Consider the following 14,568-nt stretch of genomic DNA (forward strand, 5'->3'; position numbering starts at 1 on the left):
GAAGGCCACGTTTGAATCAAAAGCTGTGTTTGTATTAAACTGAGAAACATGAGAGGACCGTGCCTAATTACTTAAGAGACTCAACAAAAAATGGATTGTAGCTTGTTGATCTTCTCATTTCTTTGATAAGTCAGAATAATCTTCAAGAAATATGTGGCCTTCTTTCTCAGATTCTTGAAATTTGATCACAGTGCAAAATTGTCCTTTGGCGCAAACCCAGGAATACACATCTTTGCATGATGCACCTGGACATATGTGGCAGGTCTGGTAGAATCAGCTAATTAACAACACAGGCTTAAACAGGCACCTCATCTGGCAGTGTAGTTAGTTGCCTGATGGTGCTCAGCAGGATTTGGTAGTGCTTTTTATTTTTCTATCCTAATGGTCTGCTGCCCACCTAATTTTGCCTTATTGTCAGCCACTACTTACCGCAGCTTGAGGCCCTCCCAGGAGGCTAAATTATTATCAAAGGATTAGGGAGATGTAGCCTTGCAGCTCTGACATTTCTGATTACTTGTCTATGCCAGAACACTAATTAGCTGTGACTAATTAAGAAAAATGTTCCTGCCATAGAAAACCATTTAAAAGAACTGAGAAGTAGAAAAGCAATTGAAAAGCTGAGCAGTGCTCAGATTTTCCGATGGTCTTTAGATTTTCACCAAAGTCTTAACTCACCTTTAATTATGTCTAATATTTTATAGGGAAAATAGAAGGCTCTTGATATGAGAACCACTCTGCAGCTTTCGCTTCACTGAGGGAAATTCTGGTCATTTAAAAACAGTTTGCCGTGTCTTTTTCAGTAAAAGAATTTTAGAGAAAATTGTAGGCAGTGTCACTAAACGTGGACTGGAGAAGTATGATATTAACGTGCTCAAATGTCTGAATTTCTTCTGCAAGATGCAAGTAGCATCTTGCAAATTTACTTTCAAAGTCTGCTTAAAGTTCACTAAATTATTTCTGGTGATTTCAAGTATATCCATCTGGTTTGTTTGTTTTTTGTTTTTGTTTTTTTTTTAATGTAGAAATCTCTATAAACGAAAAATGGTTCACTCGAAAGCTGAGAAAATGTAATTCCCATCTGATTTCATTTATTATGGAAGTTTTCTTTGATTTTTTTTTCTGCGATACGCTGAGAAAAGAAGTGCCCGCTCTTGGAGGCTGCTGATTATGCTGCTATCAACCCAGCCAAGCTCAGTGCTGTTGAGCTCAATAGGACCACAACACACTTGAGGCAAAGCATGTGCTTCAGAGTTTGCTGCTTCAGGATCAGAATATTCAGCACTTTGTAAACTGTTTCACAGCGTAGCCGAGAGTGTTTTCTCTGGAGGAAACTTTAACACAATGGCCGCGTTTGTGATGTTTCTGATTGGATCCATTTCCCTACTTCTTCAGTTTGGATTCTGTTTTTAATTTCTGAATTTCCATCTTGTTACCCATCCAACAGCCCAAAAACCAGCCAAATGCTTTTCTCTAGGATGCTGTGTACCCCGCAGCTCAGTCTGCATTTGGTATTCGTGGAATATACGTTTGCCACCCTTTTCACACTCACGTAATCATATTATTTAAATCTTCCCAGCAGGAGAGTAAGAATCTATGAAATAGATATTCTCATATCTTACTAAAAGAGTTTTTGCTTTTGGGGTAATAAAAGGGAAAGAAAGGGCTATTTTTCAGGACACTGAATCCACTATCCTGATATTCAGTCCTGCCCTTTAATTTCCCAGAATTTCACAAGAAGATCACTTTTTTTTGTAAAAAGAACAAAATAAATATAAATTGCTGTACAAAGGCAATATAAAATGTGGATCCTGGTTCAAAGCAGGAAGACAGGAAGAAAAGAATTCCCAAATTCAAGATTTTAAAGCTAATCCATTATTTTTTTTCCTGAGGGAATTTTATCATAGAGGGAGGTGGAAGCGCCAGGTTTTCTGCTTGTTTTGGGGGGAGGGGCTTATAACACTGGGAGCTTGCAGTACAGTTTCCCCATAGACGTTCTTGGTCTATACTGTTCAGTCATTTATTTAATGTAGTTAAATGCATCTATCCATCACTCACAGTATCCATTCACTAAAAACAATAACAAATTCTATCAAATAAAAGAGAACTCCTTCCAACATCCAGGCACAGTTTAGTCCTTTAACCTTTTTATCCTGCTAGGCACAAAGTAGCAGCATCTCATTCCAGGCACTGCATTTTTTTTTCTCTTATCTCAACGGCTTGAAATGTGTCTGGCAACTTAATGGAATCAATTGAGCATGGCCAACTATAAAAATATAAAACAGCACTGAAACTTTAGATGAGTCTGTCAGTAAGTGTTAACTGTGGCTGTAGCTTTCACATTCTACGCAGTCAAGAGAAATCAATAAGGATTGTACCATTTATATTGTCTTATCTAATGTTTGTTCACCATGAAGTGCCAGGCACAAGCACCATCTAGGGAATATTGATTTCTTGATGTACTGTAATTCACACACATCCAAACAGCAGGAGAACCATGTGGTTTCTGAAACCCTGCTTGCCGGTCTGATATTTTTACTTGTGTTTCATTTGGGTTAAGCTTAGTTTAAAAAGCGAAATCAAGTAAAACACTGTGGAAGTGCTCACAAATAGACACACAGCCACATTGCTGACCTTAGGACAAGAAAGACGGCGTTAGGAAGTATGAGAATAATCTTGTTTTGTTAAAATGGGATGGAAGTAACAGAAAGAGGTTGCTATGTTCTAAATCAAACCAGCACCAGATGAGGCTGCTGCAGAGTGCTCTGAATCTGCTGACAAAGTTTGTGAGCCATCAGTGGAAGGAGCTTCACGGCCTGCTTCATCGAGGGGCACTGAGGCTTACACACTGATGTACGTGTGCAGAGGTTTTGACCTACGCAGAGATGATGTCCTTTAAATATTTTGAAGTGTTTTGTCATGTTTCCTTACTTTATACAGTGTTGGCTGTCTTTTAAACTACATTGTACCAAAAGCGTTCACAGTGTGCAAGACAAGCACTGCAAGCAATGAGTAGAAAATTCAGCTCAAAAGAAAAAATAAAATAAAATAGCAACCCCACTGTAAAATCTGTGTGGCTGAAAAAGTGCACACATGCAATAGAGTCAGAGATAGGTTGAAAGCAACCCAGGCACCTGTTCAACGCAAGGACACTGTGGAGGAGAGAAGGTGGAGGAGGGAGCAGGCTGAGGCTGCACTTCATGTGGGCACTGCCCCATGTGCTCCCAAGCCTTGTGCCCAGCAGAGGGTGGCTGCATCACAGTGCATCTCTCTGTCGGCCTCACAGCTGCAGCCAGCCCCGCTGTGTGCTGCTGCAGTGCTGTGTGGGGTAAATGAGTGATGAGCCGAGGCTGCTGTGGGGGGGAGGAATAAGCTGCACATGGATATTCACATAGGGGAACCCCCTATTATTTTAAAGACTCTAATTAAAATACGTACTTAACCTGTGTTTAACTTGGAGCAGGATTTTATATGGAAGATGTCGGGGCAAGAGCTACTAGCATGAGGGATACCCAAAAGCTGTATCACAGAGTGTGGCCCAGAGTTGGTCCACCTGGCGTTTGGGGTTTGGCACAGAGGCCTTGCTCCAGGGACTCCTCCAGGAGCCCAGGATGGCCAGGCAAAAGCAGGCATGGTGCCTCAGTGACCTGCCTTACAGGTGGACTGAATGGGGACCTTCAACCTTGGTAATACTACTCGTGCATTTAGCTGTGTTTCTGCAGCTGCATGCATTCATAGGGTTTGTAAAACTAGAGCTTGTATAGCAAGAGGTTAGTGTTGTAATGATGAAAAACTTGGTCATTTCACACTATTTTCTTTTATTTTGAGGATCCAAGCTGGCTTTCATTTCAAGGTCATTCAAGTGATGTTCCCCATTTCTGTGCCTTGGAGGATGTTTGCAGGTACACCGAAAGTGCAACACAACACAGTGCGGAGAGACTAACAGTGTTTGCTCCAGAGTTTTAGCACCAGAATAACCTATGGAAGTACTGTTCACAGGTAGACTGCATATCCAGAGCGGAGTGGGCAAACTGTTTGTGCTGTTAGTCTCTTGTGGTCATGAGCATTATGTTAGTGCCTGGTGTTTAAAATCAGAACAGTGACATTACATATGTCCAGATAAGGAAGGGAGTTCTGCATGTCTAATTCTGCAAATTTCCAGTTTTCCTGCGCATCCACCATATGTGAAGAAGCCAGAAAAAAAAGAAAAAAAAAGAAAAAAAAACAAAGGTCATGAGCATTATAAAGTAGAATAAATATTGTATGCATTGTATGGAGAGTTGAGGATTGCCTGTTTTGTAATAAATATGTATGTTTATTTGTGAACTGGCAGCAATTCCATAGCAACTAGTCAGCTTCTAATTATAAGCCTTTTTTAAAATGGGAGAAATTTACTTTCCTCCTGAAAGATACACTTTTTGTACATCAGAAATGTGCTATTTCAGGAAAATAAGAGGGAAGGGGAGAGGAGAGGAGAGGAGAGGAGAGGAGAGGAGAGGAGAGGAGAGGAGAGGAGAGGAGAGGAGAGGAGAGGAGAGGAGAGGAGAGGAGAGGAGAGGAGAGGAGAGGAGAGGAGAGGAGAGGAGAGGAGAGGAGAGGAGAGGAGAGGAGAGGAGAGGAGAGGAGAGGAGAGGAGAGGAGAGGAGAGGAATGATGTGCCTTGTGCATAAACAGAGTTTATAATTTGAAATCAGCAAACTAAGGAAATCTCAGTCCTGATCCTTGTATCACAAGACATATGTGTTGAAACAGATCACAGTATGTGGTTTCTTTCTCACTTCTCCTTTCCTATTGCATGTAGCTGGAATTTTAGGCTGTGAACATTTTTGCATATCCCAAAATTGGATGTTCAAAGTTTAGCTTAATATTTCAGGCCTGTAGGAGGAAGCAAAACATGGAAGCTTTTGTAGCTTGAGACATTTTCAGGAAGATGGCTTGGTAAGTGCGACATAGCATTAGAACCCTAATACGGTGGTGGGGAGGAAGAGTTGTGCTTCAGTGGCTTGGTGCAAAGAAGGAGCATGTGAGGGAACAAGAGGCTTGAGACCATGACAGCAGAAATGAGTGACACAGCCATAGGGGAACTTTTGGACAGGTTCTTAATGAAAATGTGGGAAGGAATTGACGTGAAATGGGGGACTGTAGATAAATAGAGTTTATTTGTGTTAAACTTAATATTGATTTAGTCATTTGTGGTTTTTAGATCCAGGGCCTTAGACATCTGATTTTTAGTGTAGGGAGAAGGCTTCATTTGTTTGTGAAGCTCACTAATGCCATGGTTCCAATAAGGTTGACTCCAGGAATTTTCCACTCATGCTTAGACTCATTTTTATTCTTTTCATTTTTTTAAATGAATATTCCTAGGGGAAAAAAAATAGGAATTGTAAAAGTAGTAGAAGTAGTGACATGGTGATCCCCAAAAGCAGTATTATTCTCCTCGAACTTTATGAGCACCTAAGAGAATGCAAAGGGTAGCCCTGAAACCTTCTGGATTTCATGCCTGAAAATTAGAGGATATATATTGTTATTTGATGAAAGAATACATTTAAGTTTTAGTATTTGTATTGATTATAAATATTTTAAGTGCTGTAAATAATAAAACGAATGTGTCCTGGATATAATAAATGTAAAAGAAGTGTAGGTGAAGAAGTGCTTGAGCCTTGTCCGTAAGCTGGAGATAGAATTCTGACTCTCTGCGCAGTTGTACTGTCAGCTCTTTCTCCCCATATTCATCATAATAATGCTGAAATACTGAAAAGAAAAAATACCATTTTTGCACAGGACTCCCAGAGAGGCAAAATTCTGAGGTTTCAATTTTTTTTCAGGGGTGGTACCATAAACTATGGGGATGCTCAGAATTAAACCTAACTCAACATTTTATGTTGTGACACTCTGAGCATGTGTATAACAAGAAGTCATGTTCTTACAGGGCTGAATGATGTGTTGCTGAAGGGCATGGGCTGTCACCATGAAGCCACCTGGAGCTGATAGCAGAGCAGGAAAGCTCTAGTCTGAGGCCTTTCTCTTCTCTGAGGTTTCCCCATCTTCTGTTCTTTCAATTTCCTGATCACTGAAACAGTAATCCTCATTGGAAATGCAACTGAAAGCGCCTCACAGGCTGAGCCACATTTACGACCAGTGCAACCTAGCAAAAAAAAAAGTCACTGGGGAGATAATTTGTTCCTCCCAGGACCGTAAAGACACAGCAAGGGGTGTTGAGAAGGGACTGCATCAAGTCAACAAGTTCTGGTCTCTCCAGAAGAAAAAAAAGTGGTTATTTTAACCAGATCAGAAATCATCTGTTCTGGGAATTTGAGTCGATGGGGTGAGAAGAGAGTGCAAGCAACATTTCTAGATGCAAATGTATGATTTTTTTTTTCTTTTTTTTTTCTTTTTTTTTTTTTTGTCCGTGTCTACCTTTAGTTGCCCCAGCCCTCTGTGCTTTCTTGGGCTTTCTTAATCAACTAACTACTTAAACCTGAGGGAACAGCAGTAACACCTTGTGCAAAGTTACTTTGTTGTTCTTACTTAACAAAGAAATATTTTTAATTTCTGCATAAATTCAGAGATATTTTGAATGTTAATTACTATTTCTGACTTCATTCCTTTTGTTGTTGTTCCTGGATGTATTTAAAAGATGCAGCCATTTTGCAGAGCACCTTCTGATGTGTCAATGTGTCATGGTGGCCCAGAGGTAGAGAAAACCTTCCCCAGTTTTTTTGCAGGACACTCTGTGAACTCTTCAGTGTTTAGGAGAAAATCCTCACTTAGGTGGATGTTGGTTATACATAGACTTGAAAATACAGCTGTAACTTTTAAACCTCAGAGTGTTTTCGGAGGCACTGTAAATAACGTTGGTTCCACTCATTAGCATTAGCACTTAACAAAGGACATCGGTGTGATTGTTGATAGCTTACAAAGAGGGAAATAAATCTTCAATCTTAAATTAGGAACTCATTTCTGACTTTTGCTGTTTGCATTTCAAAGGAATAACTTCTCTATTCCTAGATCGAGTAACAATTTTTAAATGTTTTAATGTTCCTCAGTATACTATTAATGCTAACTATTAAAAAGTTGATAAAAATACTATAGAACTATGGCCACAGGAGTTTAAGCACTTAAATTTAGCATGCTTAAAATATGTCTTCCATGTTGTAGCTTGTACTGCCTTTGATGTGCAGTTTCTTCAACAAGAATACTTGGTTGTTGTTCCTAGGAGGAAATGTAGAGCCAAAGGAAGTAAAAACATCCCACTTTCACCTCAGCGACTCGGTTCCAAAGAGGGTGAGGTAAATGCTTTGGAAGGACGATAAAATGTGGTTCCTAGAAAAGCTGTTCCCCTGCCGCATTCAGCAGAAAAAGCATTTCAACAGTTCCCATTTATCAAGAGCAGCTAAGATAGAGAAGCTCTATGGGGTCCTGTGTATCAGATGCTAGGAATACCAGGCCTAGGAGGAGCGAGGCATTGTGTGTTAGTACGTATTGAGCCTCCTTCCAGGTGGCAAACAGCTGTACCTTTTCATCAAACTTCAAAAATAAATCTGAAGTGCTTGCTTTCAGCCGAGAAGTGTTATATTTAATTGAAGCGTTCTGCAAACGTGATAGCTCAGGCACCCAGAAAGATGGTGAATATTTAATATATTTGTTTTGTGTTTCAACCAGTCAACAGTATAAAGAAATTCCTTAACTACTTCTCTTTAACTCGCCTGAAGAAAGCACGGTATGTTGCTAAATCGCTTTTCACCGGCCCTGCCGAGAAACAACTTTAATCCTTGTTAGAAAATTGCAGAGTCTGGGCTGGACAAAGAGCTCCTGCCCGGTGCATTGTGAGCGCGGGAGCGGGGCGCGGGGAGCCCTTTACAGCTGCGTGCCTCCAGCCTGCCTCAGCTGGACTATTTAGGCCAGGAGGTTTGTCAATCCCTCCCCACAATGGGGAGAGTTTTTCAGTGCCTGTAGCCGTGCCGAGCCCCGTTGGGGATCAATGCTGGCCATTCAAGCTGCACCCTCTTTCATTGCTTTGGTTTGTTAATTTAAGACTAAAGGTCCGCTGAGGGGGTTTAGGGTGTTTAAGAAAGCTGATGAACTGTTTAAGAAATCTGATGAACTGAGAGCGTTTATAGCCCTGGTGTGGCAACTATTGGCACTGAGGGAGCTGTGTCCTTGTTGACCCTCTTGTTATTAAAAATGCACAAGTGCTGCGCTTCTCAATATTTCAGCACTCTTTCATTGTCAATACCACCTTCTGAGCCCTTCAGCTTGTTGCTTGCTCTAAAGATCTTCTTAGATTGGGTTTGAAAACTTCACCTTAAACACTAGATTAGACTGATGTTCTGTTTTCCGTGCTCCTGTTGATTTGTTGAACCTTCCCAGGGCTGGAAAGCAAGTAGCAGCTTGATGGGGAGACGGGCTGCTAATATGATTTACCAGTCTACAGTCATGCACAATAAGTGTGAATAAATACAGGGGTCTCACAGAGTCAACCCTAGCCTTTCCTTTTCTCTTATTTTTTACTTCAAAAGAGGTATCTCAAGAAAATGAAGAGAGTAATGCATGCCCTTACAGGAGCTGGATGAGCTATGAATAAAAAGAGGAGGGGAGCAGGGAGGCAAACATATTTTTGTTAAAGTGGTTGGCTGCTGTTATGTGCCGATGTGCAAAAATTATATAACAAACACTGTTTTACTCTTGCAAAGAATACGGTACCAATGCTGGCTGTATCACTGACACCTGCCAGGGTCCTCCTGTCCTTCCGATGCTGTTACTATTAGCAAAAATGCGATTTTTGTTTTTCTTAAAGCCATTTAGAAGGATTTTTTTTCAATTGTTATTACTTAAAAACAGCGTAGTAAAGGTCCATCGTCAGATTGCCGAGCCTTGTGAGTTTGCAGTAGGCTTCCGTGGATGCACCCCTGCCTCTCAGACGTTCTCAAGGTTGTCAGAACGCGTGCCCTTGGAGTCCACCTCCAAGGAGAGACCAAGGTCCAAGGAAGACCTTATTATTTAAAATAAGTCTTCAAAATAAGAGTGTATATTTTTCTAACAATTCTTATTTTCTTTTTTCTGTGCAGTGTATGTGTTCAGAGGAGCAAAGTACCATAGTATCACTTCACAATCATTGAATTAACCATTTTTACTCACAGCTTAATATACTAAGAGTAGTCAGGAAAACGTGCTATGTTATCTAACTCACATATTTGAGAAGCAAAATTACTCCCCTCCAATTTCTTAGCTTTCTTCTCGACACAAGGAAGTATATCACAGGTATATATAGAGAGCCTAATTTGAACAGCATCTATCTTAATTAAGTTATCTGGCTGGGCTTTAAAACACGTTTAGTCAGGAAATGGGGCCTGGGTCTGTGCTCCGTGATGCGTCAGTGGGGGCAACCGGTGATGAGATTTTCAGCCCTGCCTGGAGTTTGATCGTATGAGCAACTTCCATCTCTTCTGCTTTCTGCCACTCGTTTGTTGCAAAACAAACACGTTGTAGCTGTTATTGGATTTCTTATTTTACTTTTTTTATAGAAGAATATCACTGCTGAGAAAACTCCACTACTAAAATCATCCTCTCTGCATTGATTATTATCAACGACTGTAGAGTCCGTGTGATACTATAATAGTTGGGCTCAGCTTTCTGCAGACAAAGGTGGAATGCTTGGTGTACAAATTTTCATGTTGATTAGATCAATAGAGTTCATGGAGTGAATCAGCTCAACTGTATATTGTTTTCCAGACATCTGTATGCACACAACACCTGTCATCCCAGAGCTGCCACTTCCTAACAACTCTGACACGTTAAAAATATTTTGCAGGTACATATGAAGGAAAGCAAAACAAGCATGTGTGTAACACTTGAAATAATACAAATCATATGAGAATGCCAGTCAGGGATTAAAAAACAATATTATACCTATCGGTCCCATATTTTACTCAGTAAAACAAATCACTTTTATGAAATGTACAGTCTGCTGCTATAAGGTGTGTATGGTGTGTTTGCTCACTTTACTGCATGGAGAAAACATGATTTATTTCCATTGGTTTATAATTAAAATATATTTGAACACATTAAATAGAAGTCAGTATTACATGAAAATCTTCCTTCTTATTTCAAACTTACCTTAAAACCGACGGCTACGATGAAATGAGACTTTGTTTCCAGTAAAGAAAAAGTATTTACATGTGCTTATGGTATTTAAAACTTTTCCAGGCAGCTTCCCTTTTGATTAAAGAATTCTAGTTTTATTTACTGTTACATCCCATACAAGTGATTTGTCCTCCCTGTTTTCCGTATATATTTTATTTTATTTGTGAGCGTAGAAGTGGCTAACGAGACATGTAAGAGCCTTCTTTTGAATTATTTTGCAAGGCATATCATGTAAAAAGGCTGTGTTTTAAAACACCAGATTTCCTCTTTTTTGCATATCTATGTTTTTTCTAAAGACACGGGAAATCACATTAGAAAAGGACGTAAGCCTCTTCCCTGTGGGGAATGTGAGTAGAAACAGAGCTACGACACAAACTCTTCTAATCTCTCACTGCTAAAATGAAAAAAAAAAAAATCCCCTCCTTTTTACAGTTTGACTAAATGACATCTGGTTGGTATTTTACAGGAGGGGAAGGCAAATGGCTGCAACTATGTTTAGTAAAATCTCTTTTAATCCAGTTAATGGGGAAGAACTTCTATAGTAGCTATTTAGATCTGAGCATTTTTTTGCGGTAACATAGACACCAGCATCAGAGAGCTCATTCTTGCCACAGCCATTTGTGGAGCTTTGAGTGAAAACATGCCCATGCCTACGATATGAAAAGGAAATAAGGTAGGCTGCATTTATAATTGGTAATTAACATAAAGCAAAACCAGAACGTGTTGATTTTCAGCAGGGTGAAGGGTTGTTTTGACCACACAGGAATACAATTTCCCCATATTTCTCAAAATGTTCCATAATAAAAGATGTTAAAGAAATCAGACAGAGTCGTTATTCTGTTTGATGCTGTTTTCTGGTTTGTATCAGAAAATCTAAGTGTTGCAAATTCTCTCCCAGGGTGTCATCCTACCTGTTTTTCCCTTGCTGTCTAGCTCATATAAGTGTGTACTTAATGTCCATTCTCACTGACAGATAGCTGAGCACATAGCACTATTTTGCTTGAAAATATTATAGCTGAAAAATAAAATAGCAGTTGCTAATTCATGCAAAGAACAGTCTGGGTCAAGTTATTTGATTTCCTACCGACCCGTGCAATTCTCTTAATGGGAAATTATATGATTGTTGACTTCAAGTGCTGATCTGTGATCATTTCAAAGTGTTTCATTACCTCTCATTACTAAATCTGTTAAATGAATAATTCAGGGTTGTTTGGTGTTTGTTTTTTTTTTTAATCCTCTTTTTCAGCAATGGTATAGCGGCTCCATGAAGGTCATATGCATGTGGCTGGCTGATAGATTAGACCTTCAGCTTCACATCTACCAGCTGAAGACTCTCATCAAGATCGTTAAGGTAAATAAAATGTATTTGAGTTACGCTGAGTGAAGAGAAGATGCATTAGCAAGGATATATATTGGTCACCCAAAAAGTTGAAAATTGTGAAATAGAGCCATCGATTTTTGTAGTTTTACTGTTTTTCCCCCTCAGTTGATAAACATTTGAGAAGAAAAACAGTTTATTAAAACTTCTAACATTAATTTTATGTGCACTAATAATTTTCAACCATTCTGGCCTCAGTGACAATTCCAGTGAATGTTTAGAGGTTGCTGCTAGCTGTACAATGGTACTATCTGCTATTCTTAATAAATCATTGTTTGTACTGATTTTTGTTGTTGTTATTTTACCGTAATAATCACAGAAGCTGTTTTTCTCCATTTTTTCCCACTCTCTGAAAAAGTAACCATTCTTTTTCTTATGCACATGTGATTACAAGGTTCAAATGAAAAACAATATTCAATACATTAGATGCCATTTTCTAATCTTTCATGCTCTGGCATCAGTATCAGTTGAAATACCAGTTCCTCCACTCCAATCCTGTCATGTACACCAGCCAACATAAATTTTTTCCAAGTGAAGAGCAGAAGAGCTTGCAGTGGGCAATTATGGGCTACCTTACCATAAAAGAAAGCTCCTTTGTAACTCACTTTTTAAAATATTAATGAATACCCTTAGGAAAGCCATTTCACAACTTTTTCCTTTAAGTTCTGTCTTGTTTAACTCTGAACATCCTTGTTATGTGTGTGAATGTGCAATAAGAAGCACCCGCCATCAATGACAACCTCCATTTCTCCAAGCGATTTTCTAGTGAAGTTCATGCAAGACTGTTAAGTTGGAAGAATTTTGACCTGTAGGCACTAGGATTGCAACTGGAACTTTAAGAATTCACTAGTTTTGAAGAAGGAGGAGGAGGAGAAGATGGTGAAGAAGAAAAAGGAGAGGAAGAGAGAGAGTCATAATAATATTATACCTCCCTAAGCCACTCGAACTCAGCTTTGCTGTTTCTGACTTCGACCAATATCCCTAGGAATAGGATTTGGCTCTTCATTATATTGCATGCCAAAATGGCAAAAGCAGCTTGCTGTTTGTGGCTGAAATTAATGGCTCTTACGAAAGGTATAAAGCTCTTCCCATGTAGCAGGAAACAAGAATAAAAGTGTTTCAGGATCTAAACTGTGCCCAGTGAGATGGGCAGATTTGAGCATACCAGTAAAATATAACCTGAGAGTTTAAAGGAAAAGTACTCTTTTCAGACCAATCATTAATTGTGAAGTGGAGATGAATGAGCAGCACAGGCAGCTGACCTTGGTTCTGCAGCCTGGCATACAGGTTAGCTTTGTTCACAATAAACGTGCTCCCAGTGGCAATGGGATCACACTGGCTACAGCAGTAGCCTTTCTGTGCCTGTATGCATGTTTACCTTGCATGTATGTTCCATGCATGTTATTGCATAGCACTATCTGCAGACACAATAGGTTGAAGAAAGTGATGTTAGTTGTAGACAGTGTTCTGGTCAATGTACTGGAAGGTAGAAGGCCTTAACCGCCTGTGGAAGGTGGCAGAACTGGAAGAACAAACCCACTGCAGAGGCCACTGGGAAACAAGCAGTGTATGATAAGCTTTCAATGGAGCAGCCTCAATCAGGACAGGCAGCATTCTTCCATGGAGTGAATGGAGGCATTTCTCTGTTTGCCTTTGGCAAAACTGGCAGTCTGTGTTGTCTCAGCAGCTCCTGAAAATAGTTAAATTAAAAAAAAAAAAAAAAAAAAGGAGAAGAAGAAGAAGAAGAAAAAAAAGGTAGAAAGTCATTCTTAAAGGTCAAGAAACAGTGGATGATTGTTCCATGTTTGGTCACAGTGAAGGTGGTGGCATCATTAAGAATGGCCAGAGGAAAACTGCTCATTCTCATTAGATCCAAGATGGAGGGATGCTGCATAAAGGGATCTTTAGGTGTCTGAGACACATGCAGAGGGACATGACTAAAGAAAGGTCAAGGACCAAGAGGAAAGCTGGGGAGAAATGAAAAATTAAACTTGGAAGTGAACATTATTATCCTGCAAAAGTATGTCAAGAGAAGAGCAATGACTGAACCCAAGAGTGCTGGACTGAGAATGGGAGGAATACAATGTAAAACAGAAAGAAATTGTTGTAGGACCTGTTAACAGCATAAAAGGAAATTGAATGTTCAGTGTTATAAAAAGGGACTGCAATGGTGGCACTTGAAAAAGACCAGGCAGAGTACTCACAGAAGTGTGTGAGCAAAACATAAGCTGCATCCATTGACTCTGAAGCTGACCTGGGAAAGTCAAATAAATCTCAGTTTCAGTGATTCAGACAAGGTTTAAATAATCATCATAGATAGAGCGGCAGAAAAAAAGTTTTCCCAGCTGAACGTTACCCATTTTGAGAGGTGTCTTTTGCAGTTCTTTGAAGTATGGAGTGAAACAAGATCAGCTCTTTTCTCCTTTCATTTTTTTTCTAGGAGTTGTGCACAGTCTCTTCCTGCAGACGAATGGGCCCAATAGCTCTTAATTATTATCCATTTTCTTTTCCCTGTAGCCTCTTCCATACACACTGAGAAATCATAGTGAAAAGAAAAGGCTTATCCTTCTTAAACTTTGTAGGGTAACTTGGGAAAGGTTATTACAAACATATTACTGATTAAAAAATAAGGAAGGTAGAGTAGATGGATTTCCATGTGCCCATGTGTGTCAGTAAGTAAAACCATTTTATTCCCAACACTCACCAAATAATCAAAGAAAAAGTCATGCCTTCTGGTTCATAGGAAGGCTCCTTACCAAGGAAACAAAGCTTTGCCAAGTTGCAAAAAAAAAAAAAAAGATGCAGATATGTCTCAAACTGTACGTGAGTTATAATGTAAATGAACATTGATTGCAATAGGCACCTGAGAAACTTTTACATCTTAGAATATAGATTATAATCTAAGATTTGATTTATTTCTCTACCTTTGGTGCATAAATGTAGAGATAAATGCAAATAAAATTATAGTTTGAAGAAAGTCAGACTTCTACATTTACTGTGAAATGACAGAACCAACTGTATACAGGTTCACATTGCAGTATGCACTGAGA

General features: G+C 39.4%; 1 protein-coding gene across 27 annotated transcripts in view; it reads left to right on the forward strand.

Moving 5' to 3' along the window:
* CADPS2 (calcium dependent secretion activator 2) overlaps window positions 1-14,568 on the forward strand; it is a 301,879-nt gene that overhangs the window by 285,387 nt on the left and 1,924 nt on the right. For all 27 annotated transcript variants that reach the window (XM_040649118.2, XM_040649128.2, XM_040649125.2 and 24 more), the window contains one exon: window positions 11,387-11,491. In XM_040649118.2, the coding sequence (XP_040505052.1) occupies window positions 11,387-11,491 (105 nt within the window). The remainder of the gene's footprint in view (window positions 1-11,386; window positions 11,492-14,568) is intronic.

This window comes from Gallus gallus, chromosome 1 (assembly GCF_016699485.2).
Source record: "Gallus gallus isolate bGalGal1 chromosome 1, bGalGal1.mat.broiler.GRCg7b, whole genome shotgun sequence".
Lineage (NCBI taxonomy): Eukaryota > Metazoa > Chordata > Aves > Galliformes > Phasianidae > Gallus > Gallus gallus.